Source organism: Mchenga conophoros, linkage group LG19 (assembly GCF_057382185.1).
Source record: "Mchenga conophoros isolate Kocher_MC1m ecotype Shallow Benthic linkage group LG19, M_conophoros_male_GT1.1, whole genome shotgun sequence".
NCBI classification, from domain to species: Eukaryota; Metazoa; Chordata; class Actinopteri; order Cichliformes; family Cichlidae; genus Mchenga; species Mchenga conophoros.
The window spans coordinates 18530252-18554504 of NC_140544.1; the positions used below are offsets into that span (position 1 = coordinate 18530252).

The following is a 24253-nucleotide window of genomic DNA, read 5'->3' on the forward strand; positions in this document are numbered from 1 at the left end:
GTTGTGTAAATAATCTTTGTCCACCTAATCTTAGGTACTCGTGCATTTCATTCTCTCAATTTTGGATCTAAAAGAGTTCAAGGAAGTGGCAAAGTTGAAGATTTTCATTGCGAGTGACCAGGAGACGCAGGATTAAAAATGAAAGACAAAGTTGGAGAGGCAAGGCTGCGGAGATTGGACAACAAATGTTGAACTCAGGCCTCCCAGTTTGGAAGAAAACCACAGAGATGGTTTCTGGATGGAAGGAAGAGAAGCTTGGTGCGACAGATGAGTGCTAGGGATAGGGTGAGATGGAGGCAGGTGACCCCTAAAGGGAGCAGCCTAAAGAAGATGACAAACTTTTTAGTAATATTTCAGTTTTATTTACATAAAATGTAAACATTCAACTGGTAACATGAATGTAAATGTAGTAAAAGGCATGTTTTGACTTGTATAAAACACAGAATGTAAACTCCTGGCAAACCTGCATGTGAATGCTGCAAAGGAAACATGATTAAAGAGATCCTTATAAATTTCAAACTAGTTCTTACAGGAATGTGCAGATCGCACTGAGTAGGGGGTAAAAAAACAAACTAAACAAAAACAATCTTTGGAAATATGAATGTAATCTCAACTATTCGTTGTCTATAATAGAAAAAAAATCGTATCTTGTACATCGACTATTAGAGTTATGACAAAATACATTTATGCTATTTAAGCAGTGATTTTGGCTCAGACTGTCGCACATGTTTAATACTTTAATAAATTTTAATCAACCTGGAAACGCTGTAAGAACCCCTGCAGTTGTTAAGAAATGCTGGCACTAAAGTCAAGCAATTTAACTGCGAATTCAGCAAAAATCATTTGGAAAAAACATAATACTTGATAAAGATGCTGGTCTTTTACCCTGTGTTGACTCCTTACTGTATCCTACAGCATTACAACACATCAAGTTGCTTTTTTGCCTACACTATTCACATTGTCTCACAAAAAATATAAAGTCGAAAAGGTATTTGTGTTTACATGATAATATGGTTGAGTGGTTTTGGTTTGAGAAGCTGTTGCAGAGCACCAAAATACTCAAGTTATTATAATGTAATTAATATATTATTACACAAAAAAGCAACTTCACATTGTAGTACCTCTTACTTAAATTACCTGACTGCTTATTAGGTAGGAAAGTACAGAACATCAAAACAATAATGGAATTAATTAAATCAATGAAAATTTTTAATGTTAAGGACTCCTTCGAGAGCTGAGATAGATGGCGGTCGAAAGCCTAATTAGTCCCACTCGATTCCAAGAAGCTCGCAGCTGACATCCCACAGTCTCCTCGCGGTCTCCGCACTTCTTCCCTGTGGGGCCACAAAGGCAGGGGTGCAGTCACTGAAATGAAAGGAGGAGGAGTGGTTATTACATAAGAACGTACTGTATGATGCTGTGAGTCATCACCCTGGATACAAGGATCTCTTTTAGCTTGTGTAATCGTATAAGCATTATCTTTTTTTTTTTTTCCCCAAGAAGCTTTTTTTTTAAGTCATAAGAAGTATCAGTTACTAAGATCCAAACATTGGATCCAGTGCTCGGTCTGCCTACAAAGACACCGAACATCTTTATGTGCAAAGTTGTAAAAATAAAAGCAAAGAAGCACAACCAACGCAATGGTGCCTTACAGCAAGAAGGTAGTGGGTTCAAATCCACCAGACTGGGGCCTTCAGGGTTCAGTTAGGCTAATTGGTGACACTAAATTGCCTGTAGGTATGAATGTGAGTGGTTGTCTGGCTTCCTGTGTTAGCCCTGCAACAGCCTGGCAGGGGTATACCCCGACTCTTGCCTTATGACAGCCGGAATAGGCCCCCAACCCTGAATCGGGTAAGTGCAAGAGAAAGGAGGAATGGAAAGATGGAAATAAAAAAAACACACAACTACACCCACTAGAGCTGAAACTGTGCTTCTCCTACTTTTTCTGGATTTGATTCGACAGGTTACTTTCTCCATGTGCTGAAATTCTGTGTGACTTCTGAATTATTTTTTTTTTCTTCAGGTGTCATCAGGTAGTGGACATTAGTGGTTAAGATTGCAAAGTCTCTACTACAAAACAAATATTAAATCTAATCGGTACATGTGTCCTTATTTTTGATCAAAATTCAAAAAGTAAAAAAAAAAAAAGTCAAGCTGCAAAGGGAAAAAAGAAAACCTTTAGGTTCACTAGAGTTTTGGCATTAGTTTACATAAAAAACATTCAGCTGCTCATCAATGTTACAATTATAGCCGAAAACAAATTGACAAAACTAATAGCAGACAAGCATTTGTACTTCTCACGTGTTCAGTGAACTTGCAAAGCAGGCTGGCAAAACTAACAGACGAATCAAGTAATTCTGGAATGTTCTTATAGAGGTAACACCTTCCATCAGATGTTTTGTGTGGCTGCTAAAAGTGAAACTGTGAATATTACATTGGCAAAATTGTTTCAGTTCACTGTTTTTCTTCTTCATTTCATTCCACAGCACCCTTGTTGGTTTAAGGTACATGGTTTGACTTGACCATTTCTTCCCTTTTTAGCGTCCATGTATTGTTCTTTTATCTGCATGCTTGTTTTGTGTATCAGACAACGTCTTCTAAACTTCCCATCATAGACTACCCTGTAAAATTTGTTACAGTTTTGTAAAAATTGTTGCAAGACGTACAGGTTTCAAACCATTCTGCCGTGTTAACCAGTTTAACAGCGCGGACAAGGTTCTGGTGTTGCTGTCTTTTTTTTACTCCAAACTTAACATTTTTGCATTTCTACATATTTTTTCTAAGGCAACAAAACAATTTATAACTGTTGTGGAATATCCGGGCGGACTTATGCAAACTTGAGTATCAGCTAATTTGTTAGGTACAGCTGTCCAATCACATAACAGCAACTCAATGCATTTAAGGATGCAGACATGAAATAAAATTTAAACTGAACATCAGAATGAGGAAGAAAGGTGATTTAAGTCACTCTGAAAGTTTCTGGTTGATATTTTAGAAACCACTGGTGTCTACTGGGATTTTCTATCTCTGTAGTTTAAAGAAAATGGTCCAAAAACGAAAGAATATCCAGTGAGAAGCAGTTCACTGAGTGAAAGTGTCACAAACTAAGCTCAGAGGAGAACTGCCAAATTGCTCCCAGCTGATAGGAAGACAACAGTAACTCAAATCACACTTATTACACCCAAGGTATGCAGAAGAGCACCTCTGAGCACAGAACATGCTGAACCTACAGCAGCAGAATACCATACCTGATACCACGGCTATCGGCTAAGAACAGGAAACTGAGACTACAGTTTACACAGGCTGACCAAAATTGGACAATAGAAGATTGTTCCAATCTAATCTTGATTTCTGACGTGAGATTCAAAAGTTAGAGACAATATCTGGTATAAACAACATAAGACTATGGTTCCATTCTGCCTTATACCAACCAATAATGTGGCGTGGGGAATATTTTCTTGGCAGATTTTGGACTTCTTAGTACCAGCTGAGAGTTTAAATATCAAAGCCTACCTGAGTACTGCGGACCATGTCCATCCCTTTATGACTGACGGTATGTTCACTGCACTCTCACGTGAATATGGACCAAATGTTTCCAGCACCTTATTGAATCTATGCCATGAAAAATAAAGGCAGCTCTGAAGGCAAAAGGGGCTCCAACCTGGTATTACACACTGTCATCTTGGTGTATGCAGACCACCACACTAAGGATAAGTAGCAAAGGTTCTAAATATCCTCCACTTGTACACAGTGTTGGGTTTAAGTCAACCCTGCTGGTAAACAGAACCTGTTACTGAAAGCACACAGACACCAGTGTACATTTTACTTGCAAGGGGAGCGTTGGAGAGCAGTGCTGCGACTCGCCTGTCCAAGCAACTCCAACTGATTCCTTCGCTACAGCCCTTTTTATTGTCAGCAAGCAATCATTCATGGACATGCAATTACAAATACACGTGGCGTTCTTAAGCAGGCATATCTGAACAACATCAGTGTCTGTATTCTGTGTGTGTGTGTAGGTGCATGCGTGTGTGTTTCCAGCCATACTATACATAGACATACGGCCTTTCAATGAACTTAAACTGAGTGCAGAAAAGCAGATGTAAGCGTCTTGCTAAACTATAAAAACAGGGACTTGCAAAAGGCCATATCTCAAATGCACATTTAAAGGTGTGGCTCTTGCACTTTTAAGAAAACAACAGGACAGTCTGGTTTTTATGATGTCGAGACTGCTTCCTATCATCTCATGGTACACAAGTGCACACAGAATCTTATCAGACCCAATAAGGATATGATTTTTATCAGCATACAAATGATTATATGTTTCTAAGCACAAATGACAATATAAAAAACATCTCACTCTTACACACAGTGTGTGTCATTATGGTGTGGACAAACTAGTTACCCAGAAATGCTACTGTAGCCTTTTCCAGCTTCCTGCCTACGTTTTAGGATTTTCTAAGGTCCTTTGACAAAAGTTGTGATATAATATTCATCTAAAAGGTCCCAGCAGTGAAAAATAAATTTCCTTTAAGTGTAAAACCAGGCTGATAAATTAATAACAATGACAAAGTCTTTAATGGCAAAACCATGTTGGAGTCACTCGTGTAGATTAAGGTGTCAAATGCTCTGTGGTCAGGATGGAAAGTTTGGTAGCACGAACAAATTATAGGTTGGTGCTTATACAGATTTTTCACTTCCTTTGTCTTTCTTTGGTCCTACCTGAAGTGTTTCCCAGAGATAGAGTGCAGTTCCTCTGCAATGGCACAGTAGATGCTAGTCTGTGCTCCTTCCCGTGGAGTTTTCAGGAACACGGAGAAGACTGTGAACAATATCGTCATCAGAGTTGAATGTCTGGTCAGGTCAGAGTTTACCGTCCCCGGATGAACAGAGTTCACTGTGACATTAGTTCCTGTGAAAGAAATGCACCAACTTTTTGTCACAATTTTATCAGCTTAAATTTTAGGTAAAAACATTTCTTCTGTAAATTTTCATGGTGGCTTTAGCGACATGCTTCCATTTCAAAAGCGTGTTTATGAAAGACTGTGTTGTCACATTTAATAGTTGAGTCTTCCATTTAAGAAGCCTCAGAACACCTCGTGATCACCCTTGGCACAAATGCTCGTCATTCCTTTCTCGGATATGAATATCACATAGTTTCTCCCACACTTTGTGTTGCTGGTTACAGTGTTTTGTATTTGTGTACCTTTGAGTCTGGAAGCCAGCTCTCTGGTGAACAGTACGTTTGCCAGTTTGCTCTGGCAGTATGCTAATCCGCTGTTGTAGCTGCCCTGGCTGTGAAGGTCATGGAAGCGGATCCAGCCAAAGTTGTGTGCCAGAGAGGAGACCACCACAATCCGAGCCGGAGCGCTGCGCTTTAAAAGCCCGATTAGAAGGGATGTCAACAGGAAGTGGCCTGCAACATGTAAGAATCATCCTTTCAGTGCATTTTATTTTGGAAATAACCTTCCCCACATTGGAGACGAATTGATTTAATTGCAACGATTCACTGATTCCAACAGGTTCCATAAAAGCCCTACCCAAATGATTGACTCCGATATGCATCTCAAAGCCATCGACAGTTTTCGTGTAGGGGCACATCATCACCCCAGCGTTGTTTATAAGGATATGTAGCTGGTTGACTTCTGAACAAGAAGAGAGCATCACACAAAAAAAAACCTATTTAATAACCACACACTTGGGCTCTGTAGATGTGAGTATTAAAACGCTAACCTGTGCTCACCTCTTAGGAATTTCTGTGCGAAGGCTCGTATAGAGCACGTATCTGCCAAATCGAGCTCCCGGACCTCCACTCGTGCTTCGGGGTAACTGGCTCGTATACTGGCCGCAGCCTCCTCACCCTTTTCCACATCTCGACACGCCATGATCACCCGAGCTCCTACCAGGTGACAAAGAAGCAGCAACTAAACTATTAACAAAGAGATGAAGCCAAATAGAGGTTTGGTGTGTGGTTTGGAAGAATCAGATTTAATCCTTAGGGAAATTATGTAGCTGACCTGTTAGTCAGTGATGTAGAAAAGCATTTTCACTGATGACTCAGAGAACTTTTTAGAGAATGCAATTTATTTTTAAAGGCCAAGTAATTACTAAGTCCCACACGCAGGAAATATTTGAGACTGTTGAAAGATTTAATCTGTTACAATGTCATCCACTAAAAAGCATTAAAGAGTGACTTAATGCTGTAAGGTATAAAGTGCCATGGAAAAAGCATTTTCCCCATCCTGATTCCTCAGATTTTTTCTGCACATTTGTCATGCTTAAATATAATCAAAACAGCTTTTAAATGATTATTTAATTTATTAATGGGGGGGGGGGAAGCAATCTAAACTGACCTGGCTGGAAGTGAAAAAAATAATTGTTCAATTCAGAACTAAAGAAGCCTCTTCACAAACTTTAAAGAAGTCCAGTTGCCTTCTATCTCAAATTCTTAAGATTTTAATGGCATGTGAGTCATCATCAGCAACAAACCCAGTCGCTAATCCTGTGCTTTCAGAATATTTAAGTGTTTTTTACATATTTCTTTAACATTTTGTTAACGCCCCTGAGTATTTGGACTGAGGTGAGAAAAAATGAATCATTCTAACTGACATGCATCAATCGCTTTCACTCGCACCTAATACATGAAGTTAGGGTTCAAGCTACGCTTGGAGGTCATGACCTCATAGGATTGAATTGTTTGTTTGTTTGTTTGTTTGTTTTTCTTAATTAAACCAAAATAAAACTTTATACCTGTTCCAAACCCAGACTGATGGTATATTGACCATATTATAATCAAACAACAAGTCAAGTATTTATGTGACTACATTTAAAGCGAGGTTTTCCTTGAGACCACAACAGCTAATTGTGTCACACCATGGTCCATTTTATTATGAATATTTTAAATGGGGCAAGGACGCTGATTTCAGTCTTACTGCTTTAAGAGACTGCTGATTTCTCTCAGCAGCAGGTTATGGGTTTAAAGAGGCACCTCGAATTGCCAGATCCAGGGCAGTCTCCTTCCCAATTCCTGTGTTGGCTCCAGTGATGAGGACCGTCTTCCCATCAAGACGAGTTGTGGACTTGCACACTCTTCCTGCTGCATATTTTCTGCACACACACACACACACACACACACACACACACACACACACACACACACACACACACACAAACAAGGCTGATTTATACCACACAAATTCTGCATCATCAAATGCAGCAGACAGCTCCATTTAAATGACTAGCAGCTCCTTCTGCAGTCTCTAAATGCTATGCCCCCGTTAAAGCTGGCATTGTGGTGAAACCGGGTTAATTATTCACACAAAAACTTGCATAGTGAAGTGTGCAAGTGGTGCGAAACACACGCCAGTGAGCAGGGCCGCCACATAACCAATAGCTCTCTCGGAGTGTTGTATGCATATATAACTCCTCCCACGCTCCGGCTGCTGATAGGCCCGAGCAGCTCAGACAGAAGACACCCGGTTCATCTGTGCAAGAAAAAAAAAACACCCTCCCACAGCTCAATTTTTCTATTTCATTGATCAGCAGCCTCGTGTGAAATCACCGTTAACGTAAAGCATTCACAATTAACGATCATGTGGCTTCATTAATCAAACTGATCCTCATCGTAATAACTACACCACACCACCTAAATGTCTTGTTAACCAAGTAATAACCTGCCCTGACATCCAGTGTTAAAACTCTGCGTTTAAATTCTAATGACTGAGCGCGTGAAGTGGGCGCTTACCTTATTTGTGGCGCAAATAAAATCACCAGCAGCGTCACCACTCCGAGGCCCGCGATAATTAATAAAAGGAACATCATGCTATGGATCTGCGCTCCTCTGCCTCTTCCAGCAGGATGCTACCGAAGTGTAGGCGGAACAGCTGATGTCAAAGCAGGAATGGGGGTGCGAGCTGCAAACGGATGGGGTGAAGGTTGAACCACGCGCAGGATCATGGGATTGTAGTTCGATGCGTGACAAGATGGCTACTGCTTAACAGGGTCCACTGAGTTTGCAGCTAGGGGCAGTGATTTTAAAGTGAAATGTCATAAAAGTAAATTAAGCTCATTTAGTTAATAAATTATTAACAACAAAAAGACAAAGACGGAGTCACTTGTTTCAAATGTTTCTAATTTTTTTGTTAAATGTAATTCATCTGCCCCCTCTTAAGCACGCACAGAAAGTCAATTTAATGATTTTTTTTTTAGCCATTTGATAGCAGTAAAAATCCCCTAAATGTCATTTTAAGCCAGAAACTTAATCCATTTTGCTAAAATAAAGAAAAATCGAGGCTGCTGTGGGTCAAATTAATAATAATGGATTGGGTTTATATAGCGCTTTTCAAGGCACCCAAAGCGCTTTACAATACCATTCATTCTCACATTCACACACTGGTGGAGGCCACAGATACTGGGGCAGACTGACAGAAGCGAGGCTGCCATATCGCGCCATCGGCCCAACACCAGTAGGCGGTAGGGTAAAGTACCTTACCCAAGGACACAACGACCAGGACAGAAAGCCCGGGGAGCGACCTTCCGGTTACAGATGCGGTTGCCAATCCCCTGAGCCACGGTAGCCCGATTAGACCCTCATCTATTCAAATTGGTTTTAGATGCACCACTCTGGTCAAATCAAGGAAAATTGCGGTTTTATGTAACTGTAGATGCCATCGTTGTGTATTTTTTTTTGTGGGAAAGTGGTGATGGACTTCAAAGGGGACAGTTCTCGCACATTGTTGCAAGAACTGTCTATTTTTCTGCAGAGACAGCGATCTGCTGGTCTTTTAAACAATTAAATAGTAAAAGTGAAAGTGATCAAAGCGAATGCACCAAGGTAATATAAGATAAGTTAGGATAAGAGATAAAATAACTCTTTATTGTCATTGCACAGTCCTAGTGCAATAGTACAAGAAATTTGGAAACTGTCCCCCCTCGATACTAAACACAACAAAACACAGGTCAAGGTCAAGTTTATTTATATAATGAACCTCTGAAGTGCCTTTTTGTGTGCCATGGTGCAGTTGGAGAACCATACAGAGATACAGTATGTCAGCACACTTTCAATGTAGCAACAGTAGAAGACAATCAGCAGTTCCCCCTTCAGGTCCAATTTTCTGAGGATTCTTAGAAAATGGACACACGGTTGGGCTTTCTTTTCAACCGCCGAGGTTTTTGAGCTTCATTGGGAGTCTGTGTCTATGTGCACACCTAGGAACTTGAAACTGTGTGTTTTAAAGGTATCCTGGCCTCCTCCTAAAGAATTTGGTTTCAGGTTAACAAGTGATTCTAAACTGGTTATGTGAGATACCACTTGAAGTGTGTAGTGTTATTCTTACCTAACTGAGATTAAAACGCAAATCAACACAAGGGTTGGTGGGGTCATAAGACTGTAAAGGCACCTAGGCTGCCATTTCAGCAAATGTGGGGAACACCTGTTCTGTGGTCATTCTTTTTTCCTCCTGCCTCGCAGACCTCGCAGGACTGTCTCCAAACCATTCCCCTCTACCATCTTGTAAACCTTTATGAGGATGTTTTTATGACATAGTAGTGAGGGCAGTGTTAAACAGTTGTATTTGTTATACACGAATATATATATAATAAATCCCGAGGTTCATAATGTGCCATTTTAACTTTCAATAAGATACATTTTAATTATTTTGACAGTGATGTTTTGATGGCTTAGGTAAGAACAAAACAAAACAATAAACCCGAAATAATACTCCCCCTGCTCTCTGAAACATTAATCAATGATTAATCACCCATTTATTTAGCTAGACAGGCTATTTATACATTCAAAATAGATCTGTACTTTAAAATTTGTTATAGACGCTTACTATGAGGAAATTTCTCCATCTTCAACAAGGGGAACTCTGAATCCATGTAGTTTCATTAACAGAATAAACACAAACATTTCCCAAGTAGCTCGGTTTAAAAACTACATTTCCCAGAAAGCCCTATTAACGTCGTCTCTGTAGCGCCGGAATGAAATAATCATTAAATAATTATCCAGGTTATTTTAAAACACGCTTTTCACAACATTTCACTATTTTGTTTTAAATTCCTACATAATTGTGTTTTTTAAAATATTTTTTCAATTTCATATCTAGTAAAAATAATGACATTTTAGTACGTTTGCGTTTTGTTCCGGAGTTACGACGGTCAGTCGAAAGCCATCCGGAAGAAGAATCCCGAGAATCTGATTATCGTCATAGCAAAACTAGATACCTAAACTTGTGATCATAAAAAGTGTTGTATTTTACAATAAAAGACAAAAATAATTTCACAAGAAAGGACATTTAAATGACATGCAAAATGTCGTCGGAGGAATTCGAGAAGTTGCACGAAATGTACCGATCGTTGTACGAGGAGCTGAAGCTGATGCCAGATAAGGCTCAGAAATCTCACGGAGGTAATTGCTTGCTCATAAAGCCCAGATCAAAATAACTACGCCTTAGAATGTAAGTTATGTGCTTTTTAAGTAACACTTGTACTGTCACTCCTGCAGAGGAGAGGAAGAGGCTGGTGAGGACCTTCGATGAGAGACATGGGGAGGCTGAAGAAGTGGTGAGCTGTTTATCTTTTTCCCCATTACAGCTAGCTAAAGTTCACTTGACTACTAGCTATGACATTTTCATGTGAATACACTTAAATTGAGCTTGAAATGAACTTTTTAAGAAAATTTCCACCAGGGAAATAGTGAATTATCAAAATAATACACGCGTTTGTTGTGCAAATAACACTTGTTCAATACAAAATGGAAACATAGTGTACGTTTTACCCCCCAAAAGGAATTTTTCGCTTGTCCAGTCTTTCTGGTAACCACAGTGCATTTCAAGTCAAACAGTGAAGTTAAAAAAACCAACTTTTATTCTTTTCATTTTGTTGACACAAACCTTTTATAATTGTTATTCCATCTTTTAACATCAACATATTTTAAGTAGTCATTTAAGAATTATGCACTGCAAATTATGTCCCACAACATATGTGCAAACCTATTACCAATACCTGTTTAACCTGGAAAAGGACGGGACAATGAGTGACATGGCAATGATGATGTTTCATGATTGAGTCTTGTGCTAGCACCAGCGTTGGATATTTACTTATACATATTTTGTTTTTTTCCTCCAAGATTCTGACCTTGTTACCTATATTATTAAAATCTGAGTGGTGTTTCTAATATGTTGGCCATCACGTGTATAAGAATAAAATCGAAATAGAAGAACCTCTAATTAAATTTAGTATTCTAAGTATGCCCCATTTTTAACTGTGCATGAATTCAAATGTCACTCAAATGTTCTGGCTTACGAAGGTTAAGCCTAAACTAGTAAATAAATTGATAATATATGCTTGTTTCTATAGAGTAAGATCCTTTTCTGTCTTTTTCTCAAACAATAACATTTTCTTGTCTTTCTCCAGTTACAAGGAATGGAAGAGGAGCTGCGCGTTGCCCCTCCGTCCTATCGAAATTCAATGAGCACAAAACTGCGTATGTACCGGCGAGACCTCGGCAAGCTTCAGAGGGACATGAAAAACTCAGCACCTGGCTTTGGCTCCTCGTACAACACAGTGCCAGGAAATCATGGCATCTACTCTTCACAAAATCAGCACAGTGTGAGTTAGGGGCTTTGGGGTGCTTGGGTTTGCTGTTGCAGACGTGTGACAGGCCCCGTCACGCGTCTGTTTCGATGCACAAAACATTATTTTATGTTGCTGCTGTTATGTCAAACTGCATTTCTAGGGTAAGATTTTTTCTGGGTGTGTGTGTTTTTTTTTTCTTCCTCTTTTTGCTGAAGAATATCAGTGCGCTGTAACATAAGAAAAAATGCAAATAGGAGACACACAAATCAAGAAAACATCTTCATCAATTTGAAACCAAATCCTCTGAACTTATTAAGGCTTATTTTTCAGCAGCACTTACAGATCCAGACTGTATTAGACTGAGAAAAATGTCAACCCTGTTTCCTAGTGATCGTTGTGGATGTCTATGTAACTGTATTTCCAGAATAAATCTGCTTAAACTTGGTTTCATTTGTCCCTTTTCCCCATCTTTGCAGACACACCTGCAGTCCCAGAGAGCATTGCTTCTTCAAGGTACGGATGCTCTAAATAACGCCAGCCAGAGTATTGAGCGCAGCCAGCGCATCGCTGCTGAGACGGAGCAAATTGGCACAGATATCATCGAGGAGTTGGGAGAACAAAGGGAACAGCTGGATCGAAGCAGAAACAGAGTGAGCTGAGAATCATTATTACGCTTGTATTCTTGTACTGTGCTGTGCAAAAGTCTTTAGCCACCTGTGATGTCTATTTGTCACTGACCTATGAATCGTTTAAGCTTAAAAAGGCACCTAAATCAAATGATGAACCAGTGTTGATGTGTCTACACGTGACAACTTATCACAAAAACACATTATTAGTTTCTAATTTTTTAGTTAAATATGGAAAAATGCCAAATATAACACAGTTCAACAGGCATAAAATAGTATTTTTGCACTAAAAATGTGATTTCCAAAGAGCTACTAGCTGTCAGCTTGACATATCTCACTATCCTGTGCAGTCCTTAAAAATTTTAATGTAACTAAAACTTTAAATATTAACTTCCAAGCTCATTAGCATTTTAAAAACTCTGTTTTTACCTTATGTGCTGTATTTTCATGCATGTTTGCACGTTTTAATAAATCGATGCATATATTTCTTTCCTTCCTACAAAACTATAAAGAAACGAATAGTGGCTCAAGACTTTGGCACAGGACTGTATGATGACCTGAGATTAGTAGGTTTGTTAAAACTCTTCTGTTTTGTTGTTTTTGTAGCTTGCGAATACTGGAGAGAACCTGAGTCGTAGTAGAAAAATTCTTCGTGCCATGTCAAGGCGGTAAGTGCACCCTACAAAGACGTCTTACACCACAGCAGTTCCTTATTTTTTTGTGTGCGTCTCATGATCCTGATGATTGGGGTCTCTTTTAAATGTTCTTGGAACATTTGAGCACATTGAGTGTAAGCATCTTATTGTTGCTTCTTTTCTGTCTTACAGGCTGGTGACAAACAAGTTGCTACTGGGCATCATCATTTTAATGGAACTGGCCATTCTGGGTGCTGTGATTTACCTGAAGTTTTTCCGAAAATGAGCAGACTTACGTTTAAGTTGTGGATCCAGGGCAAACTCAGACTCTGTCTCTACTGACTATCCAGTAGCAATAATAACACTGTCCTGCTGTTTTCAGCTATCTGTGTCTGTGATGGCAATGAAGGCCTGAACTCTGACAGGGCATTCTGTCCATTATTTGATGTGAATGGCAATTTGCCAACTTGCTAATGGACCAAACCTACAGAAGCTCTTTGAACTTAGATTTGCACTGTCACTTGATGCCATTGATGTCCTGCAGGATGATGATCTGGACTTGTCTGCTGGCTGTTACAGATCCCATGGATGATTCTTTGTAGCATCTTAGCTGAGTCAGAAAACAAGCTAATTGAGCCCACATGTCTCTCTGGGTGAAAGCACTTGTGAAATGTGACTGAAAGTTCTAGAAAGCTATGAGTCTCAGATTAGGTTACAAAACTGCTCAAATTCAACTGCTGATGTATGAATATCTTTTACAATATGATGAAAAAGCACCTAACAAAATACTTTCTTTTCTGTGTTTAAGTGGTTGTGTGCTTAAAATAAAGACTTAAGTTTTAAATGAGATATATCAGTGAAATAAATTAATGCAATGTCTTAATACAGTTCATGCAAAATTACTGTACGATTCAAAAATCACTGTTATAAATAGGTTTTTGGTTTCCGATTTGATGTCTTTTGCAACATTAAAGTTGATCTTTAACCTCAGTTTGCATCTGATATTTTTAAGGAAGGAAGCCAAACAGTTAAGAAAAATACTCTGTGGAAGCCCTGATCAGGTAATAAAGGGTAAACAGCACCTGTTACCATAGAGTTGATTCTCAAATAACTGACCATATGGTGATTTCCAGTGGTGTTAAGGGAAACGGTACACCTGCTGCAATGTTTTTCTATTCCATCATGCCCGCCTGGTGTGTTCTAGAGTATACAAACAAGTTTGGTGACCTGGTTATGTATGACAGGGACATTGTAGAAAGAAGGAAATATAATTTTAATGTGTTAAAATATTACCTTCGAATTTCTTTAAATCCTTTCCATCTTCTTAAGCACAAAGGGAACATTCTAGGGTTTTATAACCTAATTTAAAATAAATCTCTTTCAATAAAAAGCCAGGATGCTGTATAAAATACAAATGCGAACAGAATGCAGTGATTTAGTTAAAAAATAATACTCAGATAACTTTTCCATTTTTTTCCGTGCTCACATGTGTCCAACAATGAAATATGGCAAATATTTTCAGTGTGACATGTTTGGATTGCAGGCTGGCTGGTTTAGCACTTTCGAGTAGGTACGGATACATATGCTACTGTCATACATACAGGGTGTGTTTGGGTATGGTCTTTCTGAAATACGAAAGATCTTACCCGAAAAATACTATGTTCCTGTGCTATTTTTTTTTAAAGAATTAATATGACTAATATCTTTGGTAAATCCCCAGCTTGGTGGGGAAATGTAATGATTTCTATTTAATCATTCTATTTCACAGTGGGGCGTGTTGACTACTCTTCCAGTCCAATGTACACCATAGAAGAGTAACCATGAGGTTCAGGTTTAGGTTAATTAACGTGACATGTGGTAGGCATTCATGTTCATCCTCAAGGTGATTCTTTGGTTCTTCATTTATTGCATTCATCAATTAAAGCAATATATTACTTTGATCACAAAATAATGAGGAGATAAGACACACGTAGAAACAAACAAAAAATTTTAATCATATTAAAGGAAGACCAAAATAGAAGCTCTTTGTTACAAGGACAATAGTCATTCAGTAGCCAAATTAAACTAAACATAGATAACAAGCCATACTTTAGTTCACGCATAATGATTCAAATAGTTATTACTTTTTCCAGGGATGCTGAAATAGTGGTGCACAAATCACTATAGTCCATGTATTGATTCACAGTAAAAATACAAAAGTAAACTCTAAAGAAAATACAGTAACTACAACTATCACAGAAGTGATAGCATACTTCTAGTTTTAACTAACTGGCACAGCCACAAAACAGTCTAAAGTAGACTGTGAACTTCAATCGTCCATACTCAATACTTTTTGTACCGCTGATGCACGCTAATTCTCTCATAAACCAAACATGATAGATACTTGGCAGCTGTGGCAACGCACACCTAAGATTAACCACCCACCCATCATTTCTTAGCCACTTATTGGAGGTTTGCAGTGTGCTATCAGAGATAGCCAGACAAGTTATTACACATAATAATAATAATAATAAAATAAGTTAGTATTGCTGTATCCCCAATAGCTGTATTGGTGTCTAAATTCTGTCAAAGATGTTTCTCAGCATTATCAATATGAAGAAAGATTATGCAAAGCCCTTTCGTAGTTTCATGAATCCTGACATAATTTAGCTTTCAAAGTGAAAGACCAAGCAGCAGAAAAATAGAAAAAAAAAAAAGCTTTAAACTGTCACCTTTCAAATAGATATAGTCTTTGCAGTATTGTATTTAAATCTGTGGAATGGTCAGGGATGACAGTGTTGAAGTCCATAGCTTTGCTTCATGCCCTTAGAGGCGAAGCTCTGTGTCGTTTTTCCCAGGGGGAATTTCGTCCATGGATGTGTGAGCGCCTTCTCTCGTCTGTCCCAGTGATGATGCAATGACATCAACTGCTAACGTGGCAGTAGCCTCCACAGCTTCAGGACTTGCCCCAAGGTCAGGATTTACTTCTACCATGTCCATGACTGACAGCAGACCTGCACACCAAGATGATGACAAGTTAGATTCAAAAGCCAGACAGTCAAAGACCTTTAAGAAATCTAGAAAAGACCAAAGGAAATGAAAGCCATAACTGTAGTGATCTGTACCTGTGTTATGAATTTCCTCTGCGATGTAGATTCCCTCTCTGTAGGTCAGACCTCCATTTACCGGTGTTCCTGTGGCGGGAGCGAGAGACGGGTCGAATGCATCGATGTCAAAGCTCAAGTGTATTGGTCGTTGTTTTCTGTCAGGATGGTAATAAAATTCAACATCTCAGTTCAAACATCTATAACTGTTTTTTGTATAAATTAAAAATTGAAAAATTAAGAACATTTTTAGTGTTATCATTTTAAAATCTATTATAATCACAATCTATTAATAATAATACCTTGCCAGAAGATGGTCGAAAGTGACTTCCATGACCCTTTGGATGCCTAGTCTGTCGATATCTCTCATGGTGAAATACTGGATACCGAAGCTCTTGAGGAATTGGCTGCAATGCACAATTTTAAAACACATCAAGACCTATGTTTCAGAGTGCACCCCAGTTTCGTTTACTAAAACGTTTTAAATCTAAGTACTTACTACTCCCCAGGGTCAACATCCCGCAGTCCAATGTACACCAGGTCTCTTGAGCTGAGAAATGGCTTAGTCCAGGAGAACCCAGGGATATCTGGCATCTGGTGAGTGAAAAGAGGTTGTTTAATATGTCATACAGGATACTAAAAAAGCAATAATACTTTTTTAAATTAACAGAATCCCTTTTGTAAGTAGTGTTTTAATATATCTTTAGTGAAGCTGAATGTTTTTCCTCACCTTGTCTTGCAGCTCTTTGAGCATGAATGCCACAGGTTGGCCATGGAGGTTTCCTGAAGGGGAGGTCATAGGGGTATTGATATCTGCATGAGCATCAACCCAGATAAGGCACAGGTCAGGACTATGCTGGGCATGGCCGCTCACTGATCCAACAGCAAGGCTATAACAGATGTAGAGCAGCTTTAAAGATATCTGTGCAATGGATTCATAATATTAATACAAACACTGGACTTGTTGTACAGAGTAGGCTATCTTGTAGTATTGCCAATATTTTCTGTTCCTACCTGTGATCACCTCCCAGCATAAGAAGAGTGTGGCCAGCACTGACAGCATTCCTCACTGCTGCAGACAGCTTTTTATTTGCTGCACCCACAGTCCGCGGGAACTTTACATCCATGTAGGGCTCATCCTCCTCCAGGTGTTGGAAGTTCAGATCCCCAAAGTCATGGACAGAAAAGTCTAAAAACACAACAACAAACATCCATACATTTAAACTACTTTGCGCTGTGTCACATTTGCTGCAGTTTAAAATGACTCATTGAACGGGAGTGCACTATTTTCTCAGGAAATCTGAACAAAGGAACTGGTAACCTGACGGCTTCAAACAGCCTGAGGATTTGTAATTAGCAGACGTGGTATGTGCAGGTGTCAGTTAGGCAGCCTACATAATCCGTAGCTCCCGTGACTTAACATGCGTTTGTCTGACCTTGCACTCTCATGGGTTTGAGTCATTCAATGCCAGTGGAACTAGTGACGGAGCACTTTCCATTAGTCTTGTTTCCCACATCGGGTCAGGTTTCAGTGACTGTAGTTTGCCTTATACTACGTGGTTGCAGAAGATTTAAAAGTTTAGATATAGACAGCGAAGTAAACAAGTGAAGTGTTTCACCATATTAGGGTTCATCCAGCTATATGAGCCTTGATGGTAGTGTAGTATTACTCTGCTGATCCAAGGGTGACCAATGCGGTTCATGACTATTCGTAGACAGGACAGGAATAGCCCTTGTTTGATGCAACAGTGAGCATCTCTTGCAAGACAATTCATAAGTTTGTCAAAGGGATGAGCTTTTAAATTTTAAATGCAAGATTACAAGCGCTATTATTCATATGTAAAGGCATGTTAAATGTTTATAAATGCCAGTGATTATTGGTTTGATTATATCTATATATTTTTAATTTAAACAATTTGTACAAATTGACAGGAAACCTAGAGAGTGTGAAGATGTAAGAGTACATGGCAGCTACTTCTCTTAGTGTTTGGTTTCATGTGTCCTCCTCTGTTAGTGACATAGCAGCTAGATCTTATTTCATTGCTGCCAATTTGGCCACCAGGGAATTGATTCCTGGCCAACATTTTACATTAGATTACATATATTCAGGTTTTATTTTACTTTTTATAAACCACCTTGTGATAAACATCAAGGTTGTTACTATAAAACTTACAACAGTATCTTTGAGATTCAGCAACGTAAGAACAAACTGATGAGTGTGTGTATATATATACACTCATTTGATACAGTTCAAGGTATTTTGGACAATATAGTCATATTGTGCAGATCCACTTAGTGGCCATACAGAAACTGAAAGTAAGCCAGTGACGCACTGTATAATGTATGTGTAACACAAAGGGAGCGCTCTTCCCTTTGCACAACATGTTTACACCTCATGAGCTGATGTGTGGAACAGAACAAACTGGATTACCTGGGTAGTTAGGTAAGGGAAGTTAGGAAGTTACAACCTAAAGGCCTGCATTAAGCTGCCATTGTCACACACCTTCATTGGTTTTTCTGTTATATTTATAGAGGCAGGAGCAGTTTGTGGTGCAAATGGGGATTCTGGTGAGCTAGGAAGTATCACGACAGCAGATTTCCATTTCATGTTACTTTTTGGGCAAAATTTCAAGACATTACTTTGGACATTTTGAGTATATTTATTAAGCATAAAACAGATTAATTTGAACTACCTTTACTACAATAATTAATGGAGGCCATCATGATTTACATTGTGTTTGTTCCATGCACAATATTAATCTACATTAACCTGATCACTCCAAAGGTAATTAACTATGTCTGGATCACAGATAGAATTTAAGTACCCTGGGATAGCTGTGACCTTATCATGGCCTGTTAAGAACTGGCAGGCCCTCCTCTCGTTATTCATGAATCCTTAGTGGAATTTCAATAACAATGGCACTTCGCTGACATGCGCACAGAGGGGGTTCTTTTCACCTGCTGTGCCTTTCACGTTAAAGGTACCACTTCTTTTCACACCGGACTGCGTGGGAGTTTTCATTTGGACCACATAAAAAGTAAAAGTGTCTGTCACTGCAGTGACGAGATAATGGAAATAACACCGTCATCTTCATTCTGGGCTCTTACGAGCATGTGCCAGAACGGCGGTGGGGGGTTGGGGGCAAGAATGAATGAGCAATAGGTGTAATTTCTCACGAGAAGAGCGAGACGCCGGCGTGCCATGTTGACAGTTATCACAATGTCCGCCTGTATTGTCTCGTCTTTCCGTCCTATGCATGAGTTTGTAGCCATTATACAATAACATTTCGACGAGGATTAACATCAAACATCGGAGAGGATGTTCGAGGTTTCTCTCTTTGACTGGCTTTAATATGGCATTAAACATGCACAAATATACATTCGGGAGCCTATAAATAAGTCTAGTTTTACATCCTATTTTATTACACGACGTTTTATCCTGTAAAACTAATGACGAAAGCCTCAAACTGGACTCGCGCGTAAATCACTTTGTTCTCCGAAACATGTGCACCAAATCTCTCTCATTGGTTACATATCATTTGTTTATATTTACTTTCTCCCGATTATGTAACAGACTGACTGACGACCGAGCGCTGAAGATATGTCTGTCTAAAAGTCTGCCGGGTTAAGCTGCAGGTTACACCCACAAGTTACATAACCCAGCACCACCGGCAGCTCCAAGATTACGACACTTACCAAAATTTGAAAGCCTCTCCATGAGCCCCGCATCCCTGATGACTTTAGGGCCATGCTCCACACCTCTCTTTTTCTGTAGGGAAGAAAACATGGGAGTTGTTAAACTGTTAAAGATGATAGGCTCTTTAAAAGTAATGATAATATTAAAAAAAAAAAACTCAATATCTTACTTGTCCTTTTGAAAACGGAGCGCCAAGCACGGCCACCGAATGAGCTCTGCTTTGCTGGTAAGTATGGTTGAAATGACGGGAAGAGTGGGAAAGACGGGAAAGTGCTCCTCTCAAAGCCATTCTCGGAAATTAAAAGTCGCCCCGGTCACAATGAAACCGACTCGGAGTCTGACGAAAGCTCAGTGAGATGTTGCGCCCGAGGATGCTGAATGTGTCGTTGGTGCAGGAGAGGCGGTCTTTTTGACTCGTCAATCTACTGAATATTTATGAGACTGTGACTCCGACAACGAATACGAAGAGATCTCCTCTTAATTCAGTCATAAAATTAAAAAAAAAACAACTCTGCCACCTACCATAAAAAGCGTAATTTCTTTTAAGCGTTTGCAATGTGTTATGAGCTTTTATTACCGAGGCAAGTCTTGATATATATACAGCGTCTGACGTCAGGTTGAATGACACACCTTCGTAGTAGCCAATAGCAACTATGGAAGGAAGTGGGTTCGCTTTTAGGCGTGTCCTGGAAACTGATGTGGGCCAAGGGTGTTTTGTGAAATGTTGGGACGCACTGCTGCAGTGTCATCAAAGTGGAAATTTCCACAGACGCAGCGTAGTGTAATGATCCGCTTGTTTACATTAAACGCTCTTGACCGAGGTGTTTGTCCACGCGTGTTCTAAAGCTCCTGCCAAAACATATCCCACTTGATTTCTGGCCAACATAAAAACATGTTATTATCTGGGTTAGTGTATTATTACGGGGTTTATCTTTCACCACCGCAAGAAATTTCACACTGTAAAGCAATAACAGAATCTCAAGTGCAAGTTATCATAGGCAATTAACTGAAAGTAAAATGGACTTAAACAGCAAAGATTTCTAATAAATATAACGAGCGATTGTTTTATTATTTATGTGTATTTACTTGATGAATTGCAGTTAGTTTATAATTATAATTTTATTTTACAAGTAAAGGAACACAGTGCTTCGCGGACTTACTCTGTTTCCTGTCGTTAACGTGAAACTGCGGTTTATTACTGTTAATTCGTTGTTGTAGTCTTGTCAAGCTATGATGAATCCACTATATTTTATCTTTATGTACTCGGATTTTCTTCCAAGCACGATGCACGGCGTTCAGCTGAAATTATTTACATCACAGGCAACACAAAGATAGCTCGGAATCATTAACATGGGCTATTGTGGGTACAAAGTAGCAGAGGTGTGGACTCGAGTCACATGACTTGGACTCGAGTCAGACTCGAGTCATTAATTTTATGACTTTAGACTTGACTTGAAAAAATGTTGTAAGACTTGTGACTTGACTTGGACTTTTACACCAATGACTTGGGACTTGAATTGGACTTGAACCGGTTTACTTGAAAAGACTTGATATTTTACCCCAAATATAAAATTTAACATGCATATTATATAGAGATTGAAAATGTGACGTCATTCACGGGTAGAACCGCAAAGGATTCTGGGAACTCGTGGCAAGCGGTACTAGCGCACGCAGGCTTTCAATTGAAATCAGTCACACAGTGATAAAAAGAAACACAAAAATGTCAAGAAGCTGTTGTATTATTAACTGCAATAGCCGGTCGCATGACAGCCACGGGAAGCCGACGGGTAAAGAGATCGGTTGTTATCGGATTATGTCGTTGAAGAGAAATTGTTCGAGCCATGTTTCCAAAGTAACAAAGACGCGACGGATGGTCTGGATTGCAGCCATTCAAAGATCAAATATAACGTCCCAGAACACTCCAGCTCACAGGTTAGTCTGCTCCAAGCATTTACACGAAGGTCAGTGTCTTTTAGTACTTAATACGTCATTTTCATAACATAATTGGTGATATAGGTTACAAGCAAGTCTGGCGCTGAACAGAAATGGTCGCGCTATGCTCCTTTGTTTATTGTGCATAAATAGTGAATTGTCCTGACACAATATTGCGTTTCGCTTCTGTTATTATGGTACATTGACAAAAACATATACTTTTATTCACAGGATAAAACAGTTTTTTGTATCACTAATTGTCCAGTACGATTACAGCATACAGTATTATTGTCACTGCTACATTTCTGTGATGCGTACCAGAAATTATTTCCACTACTAATTAATTACCGTTGAGCTCAAAGGTCCTATTAATAAACGGTTAACGAATGTGTATTTATGACGACGATTTGTGAGACTGGTAAACTTATGATATGTACGATGGTCTTTACTTTCTACACGGTGCATTTCAAGGTCCTGTACCCATCCGTCGGTAAACTGTACCTGGGCTTGTTGCAGTGACCGGAAGTTACTAAACTTCATGAGTGTATGCACTCACTCCAAGAACCGTATGATTATAAATATGCATATAAATATGCTAAGATGAGATAGCTGACTTCATCTAACTAGCAAATGTTTTCCAGGCTACGTTGGTGATGCAGTTTTTTTTAATATGTATGATATTTTTGTCATGCGATTTTAAAGCCGGTCCTACAACCGCATCCAAGAATAACATGCAGCTTATCTCAGAACTGTCGGTGAAAATTATTCTTGGAGCTAGGTTTAATTGAGCTGCATTTTAAAGAGGTGCAATTTCACAATTTGTGTATATTTTCTAAGTTCACTATTTTGTCATGTGTTGAGAAAAACACAGATTAAAAAATTACATGGTCTAATATTTACATTTAGCATAACTGCAACATTATTTTTTCGTTTTTTTTTTTAAAGACTCGAAAGGACTTGAAATTCAAAGTTTCAGACTTGTGACTTGACTCGGACTTTTACACCAGTGACTTGAGACTCGACTCTGACTTGCCTGACATTACTTGAGACTTGACTTGAGACTTGAGGATAAAGACTTGAGACTTACTTGAGACTTGCAAAACAATGACTTGGTCCCACCTCTGCAAAGTAGTGCATTTCTAAACTTCAAGCCTAATTGCAAATCCTAACCCTAATCCTCACCTTAACCCACTGAGCGGTTCTAGGCGAATCAAGTGCAAGTTTTTCTTCTGACGTCATTAGCCCACCTCAGATGCATGACTGTGGCATGACTCAGTGAACAAAAATGAACATACTGTACTACGAAACAGAGGTTAATATTAAGGTAACTTCGCGATTAACCCTGTGGTGTCTGTACTATGAAGGAGGTTCACGTCTTAACAGGGTATATCACTATGGTAACTAATGAGCAAGTATGAAATCCCTGCCTACTTCCCAGTCAAGTTTGCAGAAAATTGCCTCACCATTCTTGGTCCCTTTTACTTTCCACACACAGATGTGTGTGGAAAGTAATAAATTTTCACTAGCGTCTAATTTTTTTGCGTCCAAGATAACTTGATCCTATGATCCTAAAGCATATATTTGTACTTGCAGACCGTAGGGTACATAAAATTTGGACGCAGACACCCAGGCTAGAGCTGGGGTAATATAAACTAAACTGTCATTTAATAAAATACTCGATTGTGAACCATTAGATTCTCTTGTTGTAATATCGCTGTCTGTTAACTCGAATAGATGGACAGCTTTCTTAACGGGCTTTAAACAAGCTTAATTTTATTAATACGGTAGCTCCGCATTCAGATAGTACAGGGTGGGCCATTTATACACCGTAATAAAATGGGAATGGTTGGTGATATTAAAGTCCTGTTTGTGGCACATTAGCATATGTGAGGGGGCAAACTCCTCAAGATGGGTGGTGACCATGGTGGCCATTTAGAAGTCGGCCATCTTTGATACAAGAGGGCCATGTGACACATCAAAATTATTGGTAATGTCACAAGAAAAACAATGGTGTACTTGGTTTCAAAGTAACTTTATTCTTTCATGAGTTATTTACAAGTTTCTCTTTGTTCACAGCCATTGACATGTCGAAGAGGTTAACACGTGAGGAGCGGACCGAACTTGGGTTGATATCTGGTGAACGCAGTAACCGGGTCATTGCAGCAGATTTCAATGCAAGACACCCTACAAGACCACCCATCTCCCATGCTACAGTTAGCAAACTGCTTGCTAAGTTTCGTGAAACTGGTTCAGTGTTGGATTTGCCAAAATGTGGACGCAAGAAAACTGTCACTAATGAAGAAACATCAGTGGCTGTCCTAGCTTCATTCAGCAAGAGCCCACAGCGTAGCACTCGCCGCATGTCACTGGAAAGTGGCATTAGTCAAACATCCTTTCGGTGGATATTAGCTACTCACAAATGGCACCCTCACAAACTCTAGCTACTGCAGCATCTCAACGAGGATGACCCAGATCGGCGCACAGAATTTGCAGAATGGGCAAAACAAAAATTGGAACAGGACCCTCAGTTCACGCAAAAGATTTTGTTCAGTGATGAGGCAAACTTTTATGTGAATGGTGAAGTTAACAAACAAAACCACCGCTATTGGCCTGACACTAACCCACATTGGATGGATCCCTCCAAGACTGTTGGAACAACAAAAGTGATGGTTTGGTGTGGTATATGGGGTACAACGATGGTGGGTC

The 24253-nt window shown here is 39.3% G+C and overlaps 3 protein-coding genes across 3 annotated transcripts; 1 reads left to right on the forward strand and 2 right to left on the reverse strand.

Moving 5' to 3' along the window:
- Positions 1-339: 339 nt before the first annotated feature.
- rdh12 (retinol dehydrogenase 12) lies at positions 340-7898 on the reverse strand. The gene is made up of 7 exons (XM_085257094.1): positions 7742-7898; positions 6986-7104; positions 5741-5896; positions 5538-5642; positions 5204-5413; positions 4720-4909; positions 340-1365 (listed from the first exon to the last, which is right to left on the reverse strand). The coding sequence occupies exons 1-7, from the start codon at positions 7816-7818 to the stop codon at positions 1263-1265; spliced, it is 960 nt and encodes a 319-aa protein (XP_085113220.1). The 5' UTR covers positions 7819-7898; the 3' UTR covers positions 340-1262.
- Positions 7899-10164: 2266 nt separating this feature from the next.
- On the forward strand, positions 10165-13825 carry vti1b (vesicle transport through interaction with t-SNAREs 1B). The gene is made up of 6 exons (XM_085256948.1): positions 10165-10405; positions 10502-10560; positions 11413-11607; positions 12051-12224; positions 12807-12868; positions 13028-13825. The coding sequence occupies exons 1-6, from the start codon at positions 10297-10299 to the stop codon at positions 13119-13121; spliced, it is 693 nt and encodes a 230-aa protein (XP_085113074.1). The 5' UTR covers positions 10165-10296; the 3' UTR covers positions 13122-13825.
- A 980-nt stretch (positions 13826-14805) lies between these two features.
- On the reverse strand, positions 14806-20182 carry arg2 (arginase 2). Its single transcript, XM_085257155.1, has 8 exons — positions 19785-20182; positions 19615-19687; positions 16933-17107; positions 16649-16808; positions 16418-16512; positions 16221-16325; positions 15940-16076; positions 14806-15828 (listed from the first exon to the last, which is right to left on the reverse strand). The coding sequence occupies exons 1-8, from the start codon at positions 19902-19904 to the stop codon at positions 15641-15643; spliced, it is 1053 nt and encodes a 350-aa protein (XP_085113281.1). The 5' UTR covers positions 19905-20182; the 3' UTR covers positions 14806-15640.
- Between the last annotated feature and the right edge of the window lie 4071 nt (positions 20183-24253).